The following is a 23,078-nucleotide window of genomic DNA, read 5'->3' as shown; positions in this document are numbered from 1 at the left end:
TAGCAATATTTGGTGTGAATAAATAGCAGCGCCAATGGTTTAAATATGAGAGCAAATTGACACACCGCTTGGAGTTTTATTTTTACGGCTCGCAAACAGCTAACAAAATTATGTCAAACATGGTGAAAAAGCTACCGGCTAATGCTGAAAGCTACCGACACAAAGTTTATATCGATTACCACAAACAAGCGCGAGCGCAACATCCTCGCTGTTCATATTATTCTAATGACGGTGAGTGACGGAATATCAACAACACTAATTTTGTTTGGAGTGATAACTCCGAACCGCAATCTAAACACGATACGATGCTACGCTACGTTTGACGGAAACACTGAACGCCTGTCGCTCAGTGCCTTACATCAAGGCATCCGATGTTGACGACCAAAACTGTCCTTTGTTTCGAGCCAGCAAGCTCTTCACGGACGGACATGGAGCTTCACGGCGCTAAGAATAGACCTAATAAATACTTACATACATTCTCTTGTGTGCCAAGAAACAGATACTCTCCTCTGTAGGGTGTCTTGCTCGCTAAGGAAAAGACTCCCATCGCTTCTTTCCTCCAGCGAAACTTAACCGTCACACACGAAAATAACATTCAACTCCACCGCCTCAACACCACTTCCAACCAACAAAACAAGAAAAGGGTGGCGATGAATCGATGCTAAAACGCTCTCTCTTGAGTGCCAATGTTTTAAGTTGCCTCACAAACAAAACAATAATATATAATGAAAACCTACGAGACAGTTTTCCGGCAAAAGAACGCTCTTCGAACGAACCAAGCCCGCTTCAGCCTAGCACTTCATGTGAGTTTGCACACGGTTTGAGCGAATGTTTTGCCAAAACGAGCGAAGAAATAAATTGAATTCTTCCAGCCCGGCCCGCGTGTTTGTCGAGCGGAACGAAAGCTCGTCTCTGGCAGAAAAAGGAGAAACGAACCGAGTAACGCATGGCAATGAAAATATTGGATACATGCTCCTTACGGATACATACTTTCCCGGTGCGAGACAACCGTCGCCCAGTGCTCAAAGCAAATGAAATTAAATTTAGGCATCTTGTTTTGCATTAATTGAATAACGAGCACATGAACAAAAGAGTTTTCCGTGAGGCTTTCTCGGGCTCCCCCAAAAGCAATTAAGGGTTTATAATTTATGCGGTGCGCTTTGTTCGCCACTTTAACGATGCACACGGAAAGGAAGAAGCAGATAAGAGGGTTTCTTGTTTAATTATCAGTCTGCTGGAAGTTATAAATTTCACGGTAGAACAGTGTGCTGAAACAGTTCGTTTGTTTCTAATTTTAAATCTCGTTTATTTGAGGCATGGCTAATAAAAGCTTACTTGTGTTATAATACAGAAGATATTCAATGACTCATGTTTATGCTCTACGAGAATACCTCAAACATAGACAAGACCCCCCATGACCATATTTTCTAATCACTTTCCATTACATTTTACCAAAACAGCTCATAAACCACCAAGTACTGTAGTTCAATTAAGTTCCTCCAACAACTTCAACATCATCCTGCAGCAGACTTATCCTGCTAATCAAACTGCCAAATTACGCTCCGCGACAATTCAATAAAATCGATCCCATCGACCCGAACGGATCGAAACCTCCGGAGGCATATAATATTGTTTCATCAGCGCGTTATGTGGTGCAAAGTGGGGTTTGTTGATGATGTTGCCGACACACAGTCCCAACAGCACATCCAGAACACATCCGTAATACGGTAATTCCCAGGCATAAATGGAGAGCGTGAACACGGTAATGGGATTATTTTCTACCGCTTCTTCAGCTCGTGTGGCGTGCATCAATGTCCTAAGCCTCGGAGAAAAACATCACCGAGCCCTTTACCATCCCTGGAATGATTCGTATGGGAGAGAAAGAGGGGAGAAGGCCTCATTTCAGGCTGAATGTTTGGATAATAATTCAATTTGTCTTACAATATTACCTCAGCCTACGCCGAAGCACCTGTGTCGCAGTTGATGAAAACTTATTTACTCGCAAGAACTTCCATTTCAGCTTCGTTTTATGTTTCGGCACGCTGTTTTCATTTAAGCTCGGCCCCATCCAGCTAACTTTTGATCATCCGTAAATGTCTCACGTGACGCGAAGTAGTAAATTTATCAAACATCCACTAACACTGTATCGTTCGCTGTTCCGTCTCTGTTTTCTTCCACGCAGTTTGCAACCAATTTTCCCGTGGCGTGTTCGCCATGCTGGGAGCCGTCTCGCCCGATTCCTTCGACACGCTGCACTCGTACAGCAACACCTTCCAGATGCCGTTCGTGACGCCCTGGTTCCCGGAGAAGGTGCTCACCCCGTCGTCCGGCTTCCTCGACTTTGCCATCAGCATGCGGCCCGACTACTATCAGGCCATCATCGATACGGTGCGGTACTACGGCTGGGATCGGATCATCTACATGTACGACTCGCACGACGGTAAGTTGGCGTAGGCTTTTCTTTTCTTACGCGTTGCCCTGAGGCATCATGAAGTGCACACTATCGTCATCGGTGTCAAGAAGACGTGTCAATCTTGGGGGGTGAAGAGAGTTGGTGTTGTGCTCGGCATGGCATGTCTACACCAGCCTCATAAAACAGCGTGCGCTGCGGGTTATGAAATACTCCGGAAGGGAATTTATTAGATTAACAATTTCACGCATACCGGAATATGGCCGATAGCTATGAGATAATATCTGATGCAAGTCTGGTTTTGAAGAACGCCTTTATGTTAAACTTGTATTGAAGAACAGTAGTGTTTACTTGAAATATCGTTTAAAATAGTAGTTTGAATGTTTAATCTTCAAATCCATCCATCACTACGAATCTCATGTATGAATATCTTTTCCAACAAGGCATGGCCAACAGTACTTCTCATCGAACTTCATTGTTTTATGAACTTGAGAGATCCAGTGTTAGTCTACTATCACAAAAAATACTTCGAAATCTAGTGTATAGAACTGAGTCATCTATGGCTGAGAGGATACATTATCTCCATCAAGCTAGAGATTGAAGATGCATGATTCTTCTGAAACCGATACTAAGTGCGCTGGTAATATGAGCGAACAGCAATCAGCCACAACACACAATGCCTTGTGAACTCTTTTTCTATCGATTGAACGGTTCAACCGTTGCTTGTGAACAAGGCAGGCTGCATTTGGTTTTTATACATGCAGGGTAAAAGAACAAATATCGATCATCCTTCGTTTTGCTTTAATCCAATGTATTGATTAAGATCATTTTATTCTATCCCATGGATGTGGATATTGAACTGAGCCTTACAAAAGAGTTAATAATTTGAAATTCGGAAGAACATTATTTCCTTGCCGTCTCCCAGAACGATGATTTAAACTATAAATATGAAATGCTCCACGCAACAAGGTACCGTCTGTTTGTTAATGATTAGACAAGGTAGATACACCACAGCATATGGGAATAATATTTTCTTCCAATATCAACCTGTTCATCATGCAATGCGACTATGTATGATTCCAATGTGCCTCTACAAGCCTCCACAATCCACCGCACTGACATCCAATTTCATTCCTATCATATGCAGACTGTGTCAAAACACCGATCGAAAGACGAAGTCCAGTGGTTGGCTCTTGGATTGCCCAGTCCAACCCAACCTCTCAATGAAGTTCAGCCGGCTTTTCCCCATTTTGCAAGCCTTTCCCACCACTGCATCAGTGCAACAGAATGAAACAATCCGGAGGAACAACTTTCATCGGCCATAAATTCCTACCGAGTGAAGTTTTCTTGCCCTGAAACCACGATACCGGCGATTGAGGCCTTAAAAATACATGCTCTCAATAAATATTCTCTCCTAGCTGGTGCAACCGATCAAACTACCAAACTGTAGCTTCGGAAGCTGCTACACTCTATAACTTGCACCAGACAACCAACAAACCCGTGGGCACCAACCCGTTGTACCTCCGAGAAGTGATCCGTTCGTGGATGAAAGTTTATTTTCCCTTTTCTGTGGGTAAACCACCAACACCGGAGGGAGTAAGCGATTGCAGGAGGGCTGAAATCCACCGAGAGAAGTCGAATAATTGTTTCATCATTTCATTGCACCAACTCGACCCGTTTCCAATCGATCACCCGTAAAAGGGATCGTAAAGGAAGCAGTTTTATCGTCCGCCAGCAAGCAATCGAAGAACTGCCGTGTGGGGCAATTATTTTCCCGCTCCAATTTTAGGATCTATTTGTTGATTTGTTCGTGATGCAATTGGAAATAAAAGAAACATTAGAGTGCTTGCGTTGCCTTCTATTAATCTCGAATGGCTGTCAAACTTGTTCTGTTTTATCTTAAGTTTATGCTTGCAAAGATACAGCTCTTACCTTTTGCGCTCTTGTCCGGTTGGAAGATAATTCTGGCCACTGATATAAATATGCAAAAAACACCCGGCTCACATTACTTGCATCGGCAAACGCAATGACTGCTGGCCCTGGGAAATCCTCTCCAACCATCCGTCCGTAACAGAAGCGCCTGCAAGTGAAAAGAACACCCGCCTGAGCGGTTATGCTGGTGACGACAGGGTTCCCGAATGCGAATGCATAATTTCCTGCCAAACCTCTGTCACTGCTACCGTAGCGCCCGTTTTGCCCGGTCCCGACCTAGTTAAGCTCCGGAACTGGTGCAACAACCGGGCAGGACATCCTTCCACACCGCGCCACCCATCGCACTGTGTACACGGATTTAATATTCCATGATTCCCGAGCCCTGGCACTCATCACACGGTTTACTGCAATTTTGTCCCATAGCCTTCCCATTTTGAACCTTGGGACTAGGGCGCTGCGACAGAGTGCACCGAAGTTTTGCAAGTCTTCCGTCAGTGGACAAATTTCATTTCCCCCGGGTGGAAGCGAAAGTGTGGGGAAAGCCACCCCGGGAAACTGTTTTTTCCGCAGCACCGAGTTTGTCCCAGCTTCTTCTGGCTTGCCTGTGCTGCCGTTGTTGCTTCCTGATAAATCACAGCGCTGTGCCCTGGTGCGTACTGTTTAAGTAGATTGTTTTGCCTTCTTTTGCAGATGAACTTTTGGCCGTGCTTGTTGGTGTGAGGAGCTGAAAAACTTTTTTAAAGCAGGAAAAAGCGGGAGCCTGCAGTCGCTTCTCGCTGCTTGTTTTGTTTCGTACGTTAACTGACTGAGTGTTGGCATGTGAAATATGTCTGCCGAAGAAAAATACGATGCACTCGTGGTGAGGAATATCAACCAGTTCTTGTCTACTTCTTCATTTGTTTCTTGCTCTGCTTTCTTTCTTTCGAGTTGAGAGCTTTTTGTTTTTGAAACAAAACAAGACACTCTCATCCCTGCTATAATATTTTGAAATCCTCGGAACTGTCCCATAGTGGATGATCCACTCCACTGCAGACCGAACTCTAGTTTACAGTTCCAAAAGCGAATGAAATTTATTGCTACTGCAGCTTCTGCTTCTAGCCCGCTCCATCTGTCCACCACTCTCGACCTGTCAAAAACCCCAAAAGTCATCGGCGGGAACCTGCCTAGACCGAAGCAAAAAGGGTCTAAAATATAAACGCTCCAAGTGCAAAGTATTTCTCATTTGTCCTTGCCTCCCTCTATTCCCTCGCTCGGTCCCAGCCGACTGGTGGGCAATGGTTTAGACTGCAGATACGACCCTCTTCTTCCCTGGGTTGCTTTTGCTGTTCGCGTCACTCAAGGACTCGTGCGTACTTTCCAAAGATTGTTAGCAGTGCGAGATGAAAAGAAAACACGGACCAAGAATAAATGCAAACATTAAGCATCACAGTACGCGGGCAGGCCCGGACTTGTGCCGGGTTTGCACGAGTGGCAGTTCCGGCTTTGAAGGCTTTGAAGGAAGGAAGCATGAAAAATATGACCAACCAGGTACCACCAGCCAGGTAGTACCACCCAATGCGCTCCAGATTACATTGCCTTCGCGATTGCACCATCGACCGGCCGGTCTTCTTCAGAAGTTCCGGGTGTCCTTTTGTGTCTAGTGTAGAGCACTGGTGAGGGCCACATGCGTAGGAAAAGACACACCATCATCACCACACATATACAAATGCGGAACCTTCTAACGTCAAATGACATTAGCAGCCGAGCAGATCCTGCAATATCCCAAGCGGGCCGCATTCATCTTCATCAAACGCTCGAATGTGAATGTATGGCACTCTGAAGTAGATGAATAGCAGTCGCTGAATGGTGCTATAGTGTTCCCTGCCCGCCCAAAACCCCTGCTCCCAGTTCAGCTTTGCTCTCCGTTTTTGGACAAACCTTCTCGTTTCATGCTGAGAAGCCCGCAGAAAGCGAGTGATGACTTTTGAAGTGACAGTGCGCATTGAAGAAACGTTTTACGGTGACATATGAAAGGGGAGAAAGCTGGCGTAAGGCGAAGGGCACGGTTGGGATGGTCTTTTGGGCCCGGTCTGTTAAATGCATGTGATGTTCGGTGAAGAGTCGTGATTAACACTTAGCAGAAACAATATAAACTTTAGCACTAGCTGCACACCATGCCGTGCGGTTGTAGGAACGACGGCGCGCTTCCATTCTCGGAGCTGTTCACTCTGCATTAATTTAAATCCACAGATGAGCTCGCTGGCATGCGCCACCAAGAATGTTGCCACGGAGGGTCGTCTCGCATACTTATTATTCAACCCTCCGGTACAGTAGACAATACAATGCATCCTTTAAATTCTGTCAGCTTCATTATGGCATGTTGCTATAAAATCAATCCTCTTTAAGCGTGCCTCCTAGATGGTGAAAGATGATCAATATCGCTTGTCTGAATGAGCACACATTAACGCAACTTTATAAGCTTCAAATATCCTCTTCCTCTCGCAAATGAATAGCTCATTCATTCATTTTTATAAGACTCAAATTAACTTATGGGACACCAATACGATCGGAACATCCCTCTCGAATAAAGCAAATGACAGGATGGGATGCTGCTTGAGGCTGCCAAGTGCCGGGTATTGAAACGTTAAGACGCAAAAGCACTACACCCTAGATAACACCAGTTGCCTTCAAAAAGCTTGACGTACTGACGCACACACCCTGCATACATAAATCTCCTCATTCATCCACCCCCGGATGCCATAGCGCCAGCACTGGTTGAGTGTGGCGCTGATAGCGAGAATCCCCCACACTCCAGGAAATGGCCATCATTTTCCAATATTTATTGTAGTTTTATGTTAAACATATCGGTGCCATGATTTATGTACTGCACATCCCCATTCTACACCGAGCGCTGCTTCCCATACGCTTTTCCCGCTGTGAGCCATCACGCTTACATACTCCAAACATGACGTGATGCGTGCCGTGCCGTTGTTGTTCAACACGAGCTGGGGCTGAAACACATGCGTGGTGCGGGACAGATTTCGGTGGAATTGAAACGCCACAGGATTCTATACTTCAGAAAACGGTGGCGGGCCAAACTGAAAAATCGTAGATAATGAAAACACGTTTCCATACTTTGTGACAGATCATCAGCGGTTGATAAAGTCAAATTTCTACAAATTGTGATGGCCTAGTACCGGGACGTGCCACACACGCGCTCCCGTTGGTTGGAAGAGCTTAATACCATAACTTTTATTGCTTCAGGTTGCCGATAAGACGAGGACGACGCCGTTCTATAAGCCCACACACACACACACGCACATCACTCATGAGGGCTTGTCATGGTAGTTAGGAGTTACGGAGCCTGGGAAATGTGGTTTGCTGAAGCTGGTGCTGAAGAATTATGTAAATTTAGTACCAGTCTAATCTCGTTCCGTTCATAACTCATGTTTGCAGGCACCAAACACAAACCACACACCAGAAATAAAAAAAAAAACAAGCCGATGAAACTACTGAGATAAGATGAAAGCTTTGCATAAACAGTTTCCCGCTCAGTGCCACGTTATCCGTGACATTAGCTGCTAAATAAATCATCGTTAAATTGATTCATCTCCGTACGCGTGAGTTCCACGAAGCCAAGGGGTTCTTAAAGTGCTACAAAACATTCCCGGCCCTGCGATCCACGCCTATGTAGCCGTGTTTTCAGGGCTTTCCCAAAACCAAAAACACTCCCTACTGCCTATGATTCACGGCTTATGGAAGCAAATTTTCCCTTCAAATACTTCCGGAGTTTGGAAAGAAAGCTCATGGAGGAAAAAACCCGTTTTTCATTGTGAAGTTTGCTCGCGAACTCTTCCGGGGAAAGAATTACAATTTATTTCACCCCGTATACAAGGCAACATTCTTCATGCATACATCTTCCCCGATGCATTTGTGTCACGCACAAGCTAAAAGGGGGCTTAGCAAGGGCCTTCCAACACGATACGCAACAAACGAAAGGTTGGTGCGAAAGGCAAATGGCTGCGAGTGACTGTGCTGTTGCGAGACTAATTTGTGCTCCTGTCCGTTGCCCGGTTTTTCCTGCGGTTTTTAATATTCATTACACACACCGGCTCTACATGTACGGCACTGAAACGGGCCGGTAATGGTATTTAATATCCTTCGCTCTCTCATGTGCAAGCCGGGCGTAAAGAGCCCATTGACAAATACTTTCCGCAAGCTCACGGCGCACGTAATGGGGTGGTGAGATGGGCTATGCAGCACACACACACACACTACGCAACGAGAACGCGGGTGGCATTGTGAATGAAGGTAATCAGAAATATAATAATATGAAAACTTTACATCTTTGATGTCGCTCGATACACTCGCGTGGGGTGGGAAGGGCGAGGGAAAGCTGGGAGACCAGGAATGGAGGGCCATCTACCACATACTTGAGTGAAATTTGCTGCCAAAGCCCGTAAGTGTTGGTAGGGAAGCTTGATGCTGCTGCTGCTCTTTAGAGGAGCCAAGGTGCCGGGCCCGGTCGGTATCTGATGTGGTGATCTGGGACAGGCCACTGTAAAACTTATCACAACTGCCACGGAAACGCAAAAGGGGAGCAAAGAACAGGATGATTAGATGTGGAGCTTTATGCTCTAACCTCAAACTTTCCTCAAAAACCGCATCCGGCGAACCGGCAATATTTTCTTCCCAATCTTGCTCCAGCGCCAGCCAGGATATTGCACAAGGGCTGGCCGCAAAGGTGGGCGTACCAAACTTTCCCCATTACCGGTCCCATTCGGCATTCCGGGCGGGCGAAGATCAAAACCATCCAAAACTCCTGCTTTCCCTGCCTGATTCCCTCTCTCCCCGCAGTTGCTCCAAGGAACCCAAGAACCGCAGCGTCCTAGATAAATCACTGTTCCGCTTGTACTACAAGAACGTGTGTTTGTGTGTGTGTGTCGTGTCGGTCCGGTCCAGTCCGACACGACATGCAACAGTCTCGGAAGAAGGCTGGCGAGCATTCCTGTTCAACGACAAGGAAAACGGTCATGAAAAAAGACGCACACACACAGCGAGTGAAGCAACACGACCAAAAGGACCAGATTACGTGTCGATGAATGCGAACGATGTCTTCGTGCTTTGGTCACCTACCACACTGGCCTGGCACTGCTGGCACGTGGTACCGCTTTTGATCTCGGTTGCCACAAAAGGCGAAGGATTACACAAAATTTGGACCACATTCCAACCGACCAGCCAGCCAGCTTGAGCATTCCACCGAGTGTGCTGAAATCTGGAGGGAGCACCAGGAACACACACACACACACACTCCGTGCTCCAAGGACCTTGGGACGGTGTTGTAAAATCGTTGTGCAAATTATGGACCCTTACCCCGATGGCAAGACATAGGTTTCCCCGGGCGGTGAATGTGAAGTTTTTGAAAAGTTTTAATTAAAGATGCCACAAAATATAAACAATTCGGTGCATGCGAATGTCCCTTTACAAAAACACGGTAGGATTCTGTAGCTCCGTCAGGAACCTTCGTAGGAGAGCTCCACAGTGGACAAAAAGCGATCGGGAAAACAAAACATGTCATCATTCGTTTACAATTATGGAGCAAATTGCATTGCAAACTCACAACCGAAACACACCGTACCGAATGCCCTACGCTTGAAGAATTGTTCACAAATCATCAAACAAAAAGCTCCAGCTTCTGGGCTTTTGCACTCGAGCCAACCAAACCCCCACAAAGACGCTCGTACCCGGCTGAATGGTGGGTATCTATCCCGGGCGCAGGATAAACGATGTCCTCCAAAGGGAAGCGTCGATAACTCAATCCAGTTAAACCAACTAAATCAACCATCCCCGATTCGATGCGACGAGTGACAGGAGCATGCTGCCGGGTATCGTGTGCATCGCAAAGACCATTTTTGGCATCGTGTCCTGGCCTGGTTGTATACATGTGTGTTTATCATGAGTGTGTGTGTGTGTGTGTGTGTGTGTGTGTTTTATGCCAGTCAGCTTGTCTAAACGAGATGAAGCTCTGCAGGACCAATGCAGCAAAACAACGAGCATGAGGCGATCCGTTGTCGCCAAAGGAGCAAAGATTGTTTGGATGTTGCAGCTGAGACATTCAGTTTGAAGGCCAATTGATGGGAAGAGCTTTGTGGAGCATTTTGGCGATAGTCGAAAAGAAAATCACATACCAACCTGTTTGAGTTGCTACTTTAAAGGCCACAAGTATCATAGAAAATTCGAGCGATTTAAACGGTCATTGTCATAAGCAAAAGTAATTAAAAAAGTAGATGTCCAGCATTTTCATGTTCTCAAAATTCTTGCTAAATTTAATTGAATATACAACATAACCCTGCAAAATGAAGTCAACAATCGAAAACCTATCTCCACACGAACCGGAAATCCATTACGCATTGACTTCGACAAGCCGAGTTCAGCTTTCATGCTTCACTAATCGAGTGTTCACGTGTAACAGCCAGCCAGCTCGCTTTCCACGAATTTCAAACGCATTCGGACGACGCCATTTCTCAGGAAAAATGCTTCAAATATCTTGCCATCCATCAATCCGGTTCGATGAACCAATCAAACCGTATAAAGCATATTGTTTTTCTCCGAGCCCGTGTTTTTCCCCTCCAGAAGGTACAAAGTTTAACCGAATTGAACCTGTGCTTTTGGAGCGTTAGAGCTGCGTTGAACGTGTGCACTTTTTTTTAAAGCAAAACATATAACAAAAATAGGGTCTAAGGTCAAGAGGAAAAACATACAACACACCCGCGAACAGCAAATGTTTGTGTGTGTGTGTGTGTTTATATATATTTTTTCGAATGTTGTGTTTCCGAAACCGAAGCGACAGAACAGCAGTGGCCACAAGCACTACATCACTATCGATCGAAGTGTGTGTGTGTGTGTGTGTGTGTGTGTGTGTGTGTGTGTGTGTGTGTGTTTTCTTTGTACCGTCGTTTTCACCCCGTCAACCAGGCAGCCGAGGACCCTAACAGGCAAGCAGAATTCAACGGAAAGGAATTTCATTACTTGCAGCGAAACCTTTCAGGTTCAATTTCCGCTCATTGACCGTCTTTTTGCCGTCTATTCTTCTGCAGTCGAAGATCTCCACCGCGTTCACGGCGGAGAATGGACCACCATCTTCTGCACCACTAGTGGTCGAGTTCTTTGAACGGGATGTGTTCTTCTTTTCGGGTTTTCTGTTTCACAAAAAGACCACTCTCGAATGCGCCTCGGTCTCCACTCGGTGACCCAATTGGACGCGCGCAGTTAGACAAACGACGGCCTGGGGTGCGCCCTCTACCCTTTTAAAGGGATCTAATTTAGCCGTGCTATATTTTCCCACCGAACCGAGTGCATTAACGCTAGCGTGTCTGTGAACGGCACAACCGATAACTTAATTAAACCCCGAGCAACTACTGGTGCGAACGCTCTTCTCGGCAGCTCTCTCTAGCGTCATCTACGCATCGGTTTTCTTCAGATCAAACAGAACCCTGCTCCCGTCTGTCAAACGACTCATCTCATCATTCATCGTCCGGGCACGTGCTTCCAGAAAACTTTGCTCCATAGCTACCGCCACAGTGGACATGACCGGTGGATTTGGCAAGCCATTTTGTTTAACTTACCAGCACAAAAGCCCTGACTCAAAGGAGACTTACATTTGCTGTAACTCGTGATGTTCCGCTGCATGTATGGACATCAGGATTGGCTTAGAACCAGTGGCAGGACGCTAGCATTTGTTCAGAGCACAATACGCTTTCAAGCTGATACCACTAGAACCAAGGCAAATAGTGCACAGCTAGAAAGCTCTTTCTTCCCCAGCATTTGAATGTCCTTCTCGTGGTGAAATAAGAACTTGTTTAAATTTTGTCTCTATTTGCACAAAACAGTGCTTATGCCACACGTCAACTTGAATATCTGATGCCTCCGAGACATGTGAACCCGGGCACGAGCAACCACGCGCTCGTGGCTGCTGACGCTTGAGTGGATTTTTGTGTGAGCTGTTGTGTCCGGAGCTGCCTGCCAGCAGCAGCGCGCGCTGTTTCGTCTTGAGGGACACCACAATGAATGTACCACACACATACCATACCAAAATGTGTGCGGCTCGGTGGGACCGATGCTTCCAAGCTTCCAATTTCGAAAGCTCCGCAAACTTGTGTGTGTGTGTGTGTGCAAGTTGCGGGCGGGCCGTTGTTTAGACCGCACCGGATTCGATTTCCCTCCGAGCATAAGTTTGTTTGCCAACATGCCAACAACCATGACAACACATCACGGGGACAGTTAAAGCGTGAGAAATGTATATGACGAAGGTTGTTCGGATTGCAACGTTATCGGAGCAGGGCAACCCGGACCACCAAATGGCGCACGATGCCACGAGTGTTGATTTTATGTTGACATTTGCTGTTTCTCAGCCCCACTTTCTCACCGGATGCAGCACGGTTGGCCCCTTTTTTTCTCCTCTTCTTTCGCTCAACCATTACCCGCCGAAGGGTCAACGGAGTGAAAACGGGCCGGCCGGCCTTCATAAAATTCGTAAGATGAGCACTTTTTTGCGCTTGGGAAAGGAAAACCTATCTAGCGGGCAAACAAGAGATGATGCTTACAGGCCGCGCTGCTTCCAACAAATCGCGTTAACAAGCGGATCCATAGAAGAGTCTTCTCAACCCTAGAGCGTTATCGCTTTGGTGTGAAGGGGTCGAAAAAGGTTGCTCGGATTACACATATTGGATCCGGCTCTGAGGCGGGTTCTCTGTGGGAAGAGGGGTTCCCACGAGCTCGTACAGCGTTATAGAAAACCCATCAAGATATCAAATCAAATTTCGATCGTTTGCTTAATTTAATGTTCTTTGGTTCGCGAAATGTGTTTTTGCGCATGTCTCTAGGGTAAGGAGATAAGTAACAAAGCAAGTCTTTACCTACATGCCTCACAAGCCGGAGCTACCATGTTTCTCTGGAACTCTGCAAAACTCCTCTTCAAAACCTCGCCCAAACTTCCCGCACTGCATTATAATTGCGGGCTCAAATGAAACAATAACAAGGCTCCGGAGCATATTCGCACAAAAGGATCAGTATGCAAATTTGTTCCACCGGCTAGAGCTTATGTGCTTAAACTCCTTCTCCAAGAACCGACACGAGCCGTGTTTAATCTTTATTCTAGATTTCATTAGGAGGAAGCGTGCCCGACCCACCACCAACCGCTCAACAGCCTCCAACCTGTATTTCAAGGATTTAGACGATAATGATGCAGCTTTTTTGATTTATGAGAGAAAATTGTCGTTCCTCGCTAGTCCTGGGCAACGACCGACCGGTGTAACGTAATAGTATATGAGGGTTTAACATAAATACCTAATGCTATCACAAGCCAGACAATATGCTGCCGGACACATTTGCCGGGTTTGCTATTGTAAGGGAGGTGCTTGGTGTCCCGGCTGACCTTTACAATCATCGGTGCTGGTTGTTGGACGTTTAATCAGTTGAGAGTAGGAAGAGCAAAAAAAAACCAACTGACACCTAACCGTATTTTCCGAGGGAAAATAGAAACTACTGTTGCAACGAACCAGTAGAAAAGTTGTGGCTGTGGCCAGGAGTCACAGTGATGTTGAACCGCAAGGCGCAGCACATAATCTCCGGTCTGTGGCAGATCCACATGTTCCCTACCTTGCAGACAAGGCTTTGGTCCTATCTACGCACCACTTACACTCACACACACTCACATGCACTCCAACTGGTTTCGTACATCATTTCCTTGTTTTATGCACGACAGCACATCGAGATAAGGCATTGGTCCTCGCAAGCCCGCTCGGTCCTGGTCCAATGGGATGTGGGTGCATTATGCAAGGATGTACCAATGCTATTCTGCTGCATTTGTGCAACACTCTCGGGCTCGGGAAAGGAACAACTTTTCACACCGGAAACACCATTCGCAAACCGAAACACACAAAGCGTCCGATGATCAGGAACCCACACAGAGACACAAGACGCACACTTACACACCTTGACGCCTCGCTCACATTGCTCAGTGATCTGATGGTTGTCGTCGCCAGTTGTTCTGCTGCTTCTGCTGGTGCTGGTGCGGTGTTTTCTCTCGCCTGATGTAATTAGTATGAGAATGTCGTCCAACCGAATAAATAAGCTCTTTCCCGCATTCATCCGTTATTTTCCCGACCATAATCCCGCAATTCTTCTTCTGCCCCCACCATCCGAGGGTTCTCCCCGAAATACTAAGCCCTTGCTTTACTGTGTCGTGGAAGGAAATTTGCGAGCGAAAACTTTCCCCCCATCGTTTTTATCGTGCAGAATTGGGGTGTGTTTTTTCCTCTTGGTTCTCCTTCTTCCCTTGATAGCACCGAGCTTACACAGTAGCACATCTACGCTGCATCATTGACACCTCATCCACTGCGTTGAGTGTGAGAACACTTTGTGCGGGATGGGGACTTTTCTCCTCCGACAGCTAGTGTCGAGGTGTTAAGCGAAGTACCAAAGCTGAAAAAGCCGGATTAGGGCAACGCTCAAACCACCGTCACAGGGACGTTTCGGTGGAGAGAGTGAGAGTTTCCCGAACTCCTGGGACAATGTCAGTGAGGCGATGTTCTCGGTTTCCGCATCGAAGCTGGGTTGTACCAAAGGGATCGAAGTACGCTGTAATAGGGAGATTTGTGATTCTAGCACAGAGGCTACGCATGGTGTTGGAGAGTCCCTGGAATTGGAGGGGCTGGTGGGTTCGAATTTGTGATGTTATTCGATTTGAGGATGTTTCCAGGATTCGATAAGACTCCGAATCCCAGCACGAATTCATTGTTTTTGTATCTAACCTTCCCGGAACACCTCAAGGATGAGCTGCGAGGATTGTAATACTCGATGAATCTATTTCACCACACACACACACACACACACTCTGATACTTTGTAACGAGAATTCTTTCCGATATTCTTTTAAATCAATATCTCTTCAATCTATAGGCGTGCTAACAATTTAATTTATAACCATCGTTCTAGAAGCAAACGCATTATTCTAGACCCCAGAGCCTGTCTTGAATTGACATTTTGTGAAGTTGACAAGGCTTCGTTATTAATTGCAATTTCTACCCTTTTTGTGATCTTTCCGAAACCAACAAGCCAGCGAATACTTTTACGAAATTCTTCCCAAATTGTTATCTCGGTTCGATGTTCTACTTAGCAAAGAATTTCTTAAATTAAATATCTTCAACCTGGACTCGTTACCGAAACTCATCAATCATTTCGACCTTCAAGCGTCAATGCCCAACTAGAACAAAGCGGAAAACTGTAACGATACGAAGTAGAGGGAGCTAAAGCAAGAAACGAAGGACAGACAAAGCATTGAAGAAACGGAAGAAAAACTCCACCGATCCACCGATTTCCAACTGGCTCCAAATTGCTGTTCGAAGCAGACCCACCAAACAAAAACACACCGCCCGATGCAAAATTTTCACGCTCAATTTTCGCCATCCTTCCGGGAAGTTTTGCACATCTAAAACGTCCTTTTGATGCTTCCCGATTCAATCAATTTCATCTTAATTACTTCGGAAAAAAGGGTTCAAACGGGCCGCCGCTTGGGGATACGGCGGCCGTTTCTGAAAGTATTTGTAAGGTATGCCTGTGATTGATATTTTCAAACGTGTGGCAGTGTTTTGCTTTCCTTTTTCTCTCGGCCACGAATCGCGATCGTCTAATTAATCGCCGAATAAACCTTCGTCACGTGCTTGAAACAGGTGACGGGTTTTCACACTTGATTCTGTGAAGGAATGTTTCCAAATCATATTAGTATGTAATACTCTCCTTTTCAAATACGTATATCGATGTTAGTTTTCATAATGTAGTTTCTGAAAAAATCAGATCACATCTAAATAATCTTCAACCGGAAAACCAGTCCTCACAGCACTGGTGTCACATAGACCGCAAGCCATAGACCGCAAACGCGACCACAAATTTATGTTTTTCAACATCATTCAACCACGAGCCTGCTTATAAGCATGAACTTTTTTCTACAAACAATCTATTCTCGAGGTTTGGCCTTCCATTTTCCCTCTTCTATGTTTCTTGTTTCATTTTCTCATTTTCTAACTCCCGCGCGCTGTTAGTGTTTAGCTGAAAGACTCCCCGGGAAAAAGGTCACGCGCGTCCCTTTTGGCCGTCGTGCTGAGCAACTTTTAATTCAATTTAATTTAATTTATTTCATTTTGTCATGCACGGATATTACGTATGAATGTTGGTGATACTTCCACCCGGAACGCTACGTTCCGGAGTTCCGGAAGCAGTCATCGGTGCGCCTGGGCGGTGAATTTTCATTTCTTTGCTGTAAGCGAGCGAGCGAGTTGCTTTCGGCTCCAGAAGCTCTCGAGCGGAGAAAATTCTTTATCAACCCTTTTGCTCTCATACTCCGTTTTCATATTCTTTAACGCGCCACACGATGTCCTTCGCTTCCGTGCACCAGCATTAGCTTTTGCGGGTAAGCCTGATGCCACTTACGGAAGCATTGCTCGAGAAAATTGGGCTTCCACCAAAGGAGAAGTTGGACAGAATACGAGAAAATATTTCCAGCAGTAAGCGTAAACGGCTATATTTTCCCAGGGCTTTTCTTGGTCTATTTCTATGCTCCCTTGCCCATTTTGTGCTCACTCGACGCTCGAAACCCATGCTCGTACCTTCGAATTCAAGTATTGTTTTCCACCGAGTGTTTCCACCCCTCCTTGGCCTGCCTCGTTCATCTTAATAGCGCTGGTGATAATGGCCAGAGCGAAAAAGAACCATCCTCAAGAACGGTGAAAGTAGTTTCGCATGGGGAAGTAAAACTGGAATTTCATTCGCTCTTGGGTAGAACCGCCGTGGTCCTTACACCATTTTCTAGCACAGGTTCACTAAGCCCTTCTGGGATCCCTTTTGTTCCCAAGAGTCACCCGTCAGGAGCTCCATTTTTTCTCGAAACATCCAACGAGACCGGGAAGCAGCCGAGATGCAGTCGAGACTCAACGCAAAGGGGACTTGTTTTTTGTTCGCTCTGGAACTCGGTCTATCAGATTCCGTCGGGTTGTATCCACCTATTCGGTTTTACCGGTTTATCCTTTTACGGTCTCGGCGGAGGTCGACGGAAGAAAACACACTGCCTAAGGCTTTAATTCAATACAATTTATTCTCTGTACGTATGCCAATTTTCATTTGTCACCCTTGAGCCATAAGCCCGATGTGTCGGAGTAAAGCCCATTTGTCCCACATTCAGTCGCACCGAACCGAACCGAGCCTTGGATCCGCATGATTGGAAGGATACGCATCCTAATGGGCCTCATGAAGCCGCCCTGGAGAGGACACTTTTACCTTTACACTTGTCAATTAACATCGCCTTGCGTCCCTGCTTCTCGCCACACTGTTCGCCTTGGGACGCTTGAATGGACTTGAGGTGTGAGGCCTTGTCCCTCTCGAAGCTCCTGAAGCTCTTCTTTCTGTTGTATGGATGATTGGGACACAAGAAAAGCCGTATGTGTATTTTATTGTGCTCTTCTAACACTTATCTCTTTCTGTTTCGATACCTTTCATCCTCACAGGCCTGCTGCGGCTGCAACAGATCTACCAGGGACTGCGGCCAGGCAACGAAACCTTTCACGTCGAGACGGTCAAGCGGATAGCGAACGTGAGCGATGCGATAGAGTTCCTGCGCACCATCGAGGAGCTGAACCGGTGGTCCCGGAAGCACATCGTCCTCGACTGTAGTACCGAGCTGGCCAAGGACATCGTGGTCAGTCACGTCCGGGACATCACGCTCGGCAAGCGGACCTACCACTATCTGTTGAGTGGGTTGGTAAGTGCTTCGTTCTTCTTTTCTGCTGCTGAGGTAGTTCTGGCCTCTCTCTCCCTCTCTCGCTCTACCATGTTCTGACAGGGTGACACATCCAGTGAGTAGGAAACATTTACATACAAATCGAACTCTGAGTTTGCCACCGATTGCGTAGGTCGATGCGGGACACTTTATCCAGTGCCATTGTCTCCGGTTTCCAGCTCGCCTCAGTTACTGATTTCGTAGAGTATTAATAATAGAAAGCTGTGATTAGTTTTCCCGTCTTTCCTTTTCCCATGCTTCCTTGGTCTGATGCTGCACTGTCCGGACGCTCAATCTCATTTCGAAGGAGTTGTTGTTCGTTGGAAGCAAGTCGACGGGGAAAATAACTTCCCACGGGTTCTAACTGCAGGGAGAAGTGCAACATTCTCGGTGGTTGGTCGGTGATTGCTCTGTTGCTCTGGTGTGATCCTACATTCAAAGAAATCCCCAACAACCCCACGATTCTCATGGCGGATAATCAAGGATGGAAGGAACTTACACGGCTCCTTTTTCTAGCACTGAGCATAACACGGGGGCAACTCAGTGGGCAGTAAAACTAGCATTACTGATTTTATGCCTTCCCACTTATCCAACGTTCATCACCCGTACGGCTTAATCCGTCGAGCTGTGGATTACTCAAGGGCACCGAATACCCTACACACCAACACAGCTCTCTTGATAGTGCTTTGATACGTCGCATTCTCGTACGAATGCATCCCCTGAAAGCCATCAAAATCAAATTTAATGCCCTTTTCACGCCCGATGCGAGCACATTGATGAGAGCTTTTCAGCAGTTTCCCCTTTAATGCGTTGCTGGCTGCTAGTTTCATTGCCAGTTCCCCGGTGTTGTAAACCCATCAAGAGGCAAGCGAGTAAGATATTCCCTTTAGTAGCACTATCGAGCGGTAGGATTGCAGCGGGAGGCTGTTGGAGGTTGCTCTAGCCGGCTGTTTAACATTGCATGAAATTACCTCCTATTTCGAGGGCAGAGTACGTAAGCCGAGCGCTCGGTTCACCATGATAGCGTGCGTTCTGAGGGCAAGAAACAGTTATTGTCATTTTGGTCCTGGTAAAGCTTGGCGTGCTTACTGCCAGTCAGAAATAATTGCTCGTTGTATAAGGGAAAAGGTGAATCGGTGTCTCTACGTTACATCCACGAATTCACTCTCAGCAAGAGCGATGAGTACGCCAATCACAATAGTGACGGGAGGTAGCAACCAACAGAAGCTCTAAGAACAGAATGACAATCATATACTAAAGACAGAGAGCGTTTTCGTCCTTGGATGATTATAGAGAATGCTTGAAGCTTTATTTGATGCGATTTATCTTCGAATGTTGCAACTAGTTTGAATGAAAGATCATCTGAGAAACTTATGACAGTCTGAGCTAAGGTTTAACTCTCGAGTGAGTATCGTTGACAAGATGTAACAAGGATCATGGTCACATCCCTTGAACCCTATCTTAAAGGTGAGATATTGTCTCCGTGGAGAGGATTTCCACCACAACATTAACCAATTTATGGGAGATTCCAACGAGATTACCTTCATGGCGTGATTCTGTCCACTAATTTGAGCTTGAATGCCGATTGTTCTTAAAATAAACCTAACTGTCATTTCGTTATAAGCCCATTGCTGTCGAATCCTTTTGACCACTTTACAAGATCTCAAATCAGAGCATTTTGTCCTCCGAAAGTGTCTTATGGAATCCGTTTCACCAGGATATTAAATAAACATAAACTTTAAATGCGTTTTGCATACATCGACACAGAAGGTGTGTTCCCTAAACGTAAGCAAACTCTAGACACGACCGGCACGAAACCAGGGATTCAAGGGTCAGGTTGACTCCGGTGGTTTATTTGAAGGTAGTCTTCAATTAAAAGGCTTCATATTACACAACCACAAGTACAGTTTGTGTGTGTGTTGATATTGGTGTTGCGCTTAGAATCGACCCCCGGATGGACCTAGGATAAGACACTTCCCATTATACCGCTCGTTAAATGGTTCAATCATCTGGAAGCGTTCGGTGAAAGGGACAGGATCACCTTCATCCAGCCATAGCCAGAGAACGGAACCACATTGCCCTACTTCTGCTCATTAAAGTTAACGCAATATATTTGCCTTTGTAAGACCCTGTTTGCTCGTCTGCTGCTGAGCGAGAGTATGCTGTTGTGTACGTGCTCAACCACGAGAGTCTTGTATAGTCAGCTCACATACCTGCTCGTCGCTGCAAGACCAGTTCGCTGTTGTCTGCTTCATATTTAATATTTCAATTAGAGCGCATCATATTTTAGGCGAAGGATCGTTTGCACTTGAGCCACCTCAGAGTGTGCATGAATTATTCGGGACCGGGAACATTATTTATTGTTTCTCGGAATACAGTCTTCGGGAACCTCTTGCGATGAGCAGGATCATCCGTTTGCAGAAAAAGGGTTAGCCGAAAGAATTAACACCCTTTGCAGCAATTCTTCTCCATCGCTGATTATGAATGAAACGAACGAAAAGGATTAGTTTCATACCGAATGCTGAGCGTGACGCTCATTTGTCAGTAGCAGTGGGCCATAACCGAGTTCCGAAAAATGTCTGTTCCAGGAATCGTAATAAGCAAAATACAGCTCAAAGCATGCCTGAGCATTATGCCCGTCCAGCGTATGTCAACATTTCGCCTTCGTACGGTGCTGGCGTGAGTGTGGAAGCCGTTCCGACCTGTTCCTTACGTGTTGTGAAAAAGAATATGGTGCATGTACACGGTGTGAGCTTGCTTGTTGTGATGGCATGATGTGGTGGTGACCGGGAACATGGTTTACTCCAGCAATGTGAGAGCATCTAACCATGAGCAACGAGATTGAAACCGATGCTTCATTCATTAACCACCTTCAGGTTGTGTTGGTACGAAAATCTCTCGACGGCAGCTGATGAGTATCAGAATTCCTGATGTTTTTTCGGGAACCACTGCCATCCTTTCACTTTCTACACATTGAAGTGCATTCAAGTAGTCACAAAATGAATTAAAACACACGATGAAGTTGACTAGTCGCAATCATAGTGGGATGGCAAAAGCTTCAGGTTTACTTCCAAATTTTTACCTTTTATGTATTCTTGTGGCTGATCCAGTTGATGTTCTTCGTTTGAGTGGAAAAGGATATTTTCATTTCATAATCTAGTGTTCGACTTTTTTCCATAATAAAGCAATGAGAACAGAGCAGAAGTCAAACGCAAAATAAATCATGTGCTCATCTGTTTTTGGAAACTTAAGACCAACAGCAAAGGCCTTGTGTCTTAATTCCTTTTCCCATTTACCACAAAACGTGTACGCCTTAACTCTAAACTCAAATAAGCATACGATTTTCTATGCCCTGAAAATGTTCTGGCTTCGAATACTGCCTCTGAACATTATCTGCATGTATACAGGACCTGCATCGTGCCACATCAACGGCCAAACTGAACCTGTGCACAAATGCAAGACGGACCCCACCCCAGTAGCAGATGAAACAAATTGAATTTTATTCAACTGAAATTTTCTATTTGCATTCCATTGCGAACTGAAAGGATTGTTGTGGCCCTTGACCAAAGGCAAGCCCTTTTGAATCCTAGTAAATTGCAACAAACTGCACAAGGGCTCAACTACAGTACAACAAATATCTGATTTCAGGCTGACGCTTCCCCCAGCTATCCGTCAGCCTCATGGTGTCTCTTTCAAGCAACGGGGCATGGTCGCTATCAAGATTCATTCCCACACAAACACAAGCTCACAGTACGCGTGTTGCAATCAGTTTACTGATAGTGGTAGCGGTCAGCCATTGTTAGCTTGATGGTCTGCAATCACGTCAACATCCCGAAGGAAAGGGCTCTCACCGTCATCATCATCATCATCATCATCATGAACATCACAGTCATCAGCATCGATAAATTATGTTCGTTTACCTTGCACTCGAAGGAGCTTACCGAATTGGTTACCACACCCTGTCGCGTTACGACGCCAGAAACACAGCCGACAGTGGTTTACCGCAACAAGATTCCCAAACAAGCCGAGCTTCGTTTCCTTCCGTGAACCACCCTTTCGCTTCCGGGAAACGTGAATGTAACATATGGTGAGGCAAAATGTTGCTTCTGCTGCTGCTATCCGTTGCTCAACAAGCGATCAATGTAGACCGAACCCTAACCGAAGCCGTGTTTCACTCAATCATTCCGAGCGATGCAAGGAACCGTTGGGGCATCTCTTGATTTCCTTTCAAAACAGAAACGTAGAAGAAAACATAAGGAAAAGCTAAGGTCACGTTACAATAAACAATCTGGGGTCACACGGAGTCTGAAACTGAAACCAAGACTGTTTTTATCAAAACTTTAGCCTTGTGTCGACCATTTAATGTCGTATGTTGCTCCAAAGTTGAGGTCGTTGTTCCAAGGAAATAACGTTCGAAGCTGTACCATTTGGAAATTCTTCCGTCGTAACGAGACGCCCGTTCCATCATTATCGGAATGTTGCTAATTGCTTCTTGTGCGCCTCACTGGCAAACCACAGTCGATGTGACCGAACGACACGCAGCAAGAGCTCGTTGGTGTCCGTTTTGTTCGTGTATTTGTCCTACTGATCGTTTTCACACAACAACAGCCCCTCTGTACAGGATGCTGTGTACGGCTAGACGATCGCTGAACCGAACGAAATTCTCTTAGTCGCTTGAAATAACATTCACGGTCGGGTTGTTTAAACCATGCTGCAGCCAACCCACTTAGCTTCGTAATGACACAAGCATTTCGTACGTTGCAGCTTGTGGTGCAATATCAGCTGCGCTCATTAGATTCAGCAAAAGAAAAAAGGACTCTCATTCATTTACTTCGATGTGACTCAAAACCACAAACAAGGGATTCCGCTGGTGTGCTTCCTTTGCTCAACACCTAACTGCATACCGAAGCGTTAATGGGCGACCTTTGGT

General features: G+C 45.9%; 1 protein-coding gene across 4 annotated transcripts in view; it reads left to right on the top strand.

Annotated features, from left to right (window-relative positions):
* The window catches only part of LOC118510537 (glutamate receptor 1-like), a 55,755-nt gene that overhangs the window by 19,122 nt on the left and 13,555 nt on the right, over positions 1-23,078 (top strand). For all 4 annotated transcript variants that reach the window (XM_036052492.1, XM_036052494.1, XM_036052493.1 and 1 more), the window contains exons 4-5: positions 2,183-2,440; positions 17,877-18,130. In XM_036052492.1, coding sequence (XP_035908385.1) covers positions 2,183-2,440; positions 17,877-18,130 — 512 coding nt within the window. The remainder of the gene's footprint in view (positions 1-2,182; positions 2,441-17,876; positions 18,131-23,078) is intronic.

Source organism: Anopheles stephensi, chromosome 3 (genome assembly GCF_013141755.1).
Source record: "Anopheles stephensi strain Indian chromosome 3, UCI_ANSTEP_V1.0, whole genome shotgun sequence".
NCBI lineage: Eukaryota > Metazoa > Arthropoda > Insecta > Diptera > Culicidae > Anopheles > Anopheles stephensi.
The sequence above is the reverse complement of the archived record's forward strand: the minus strand, read 5'-3'. Positions and strand labels throughout refer to the sequence as shown.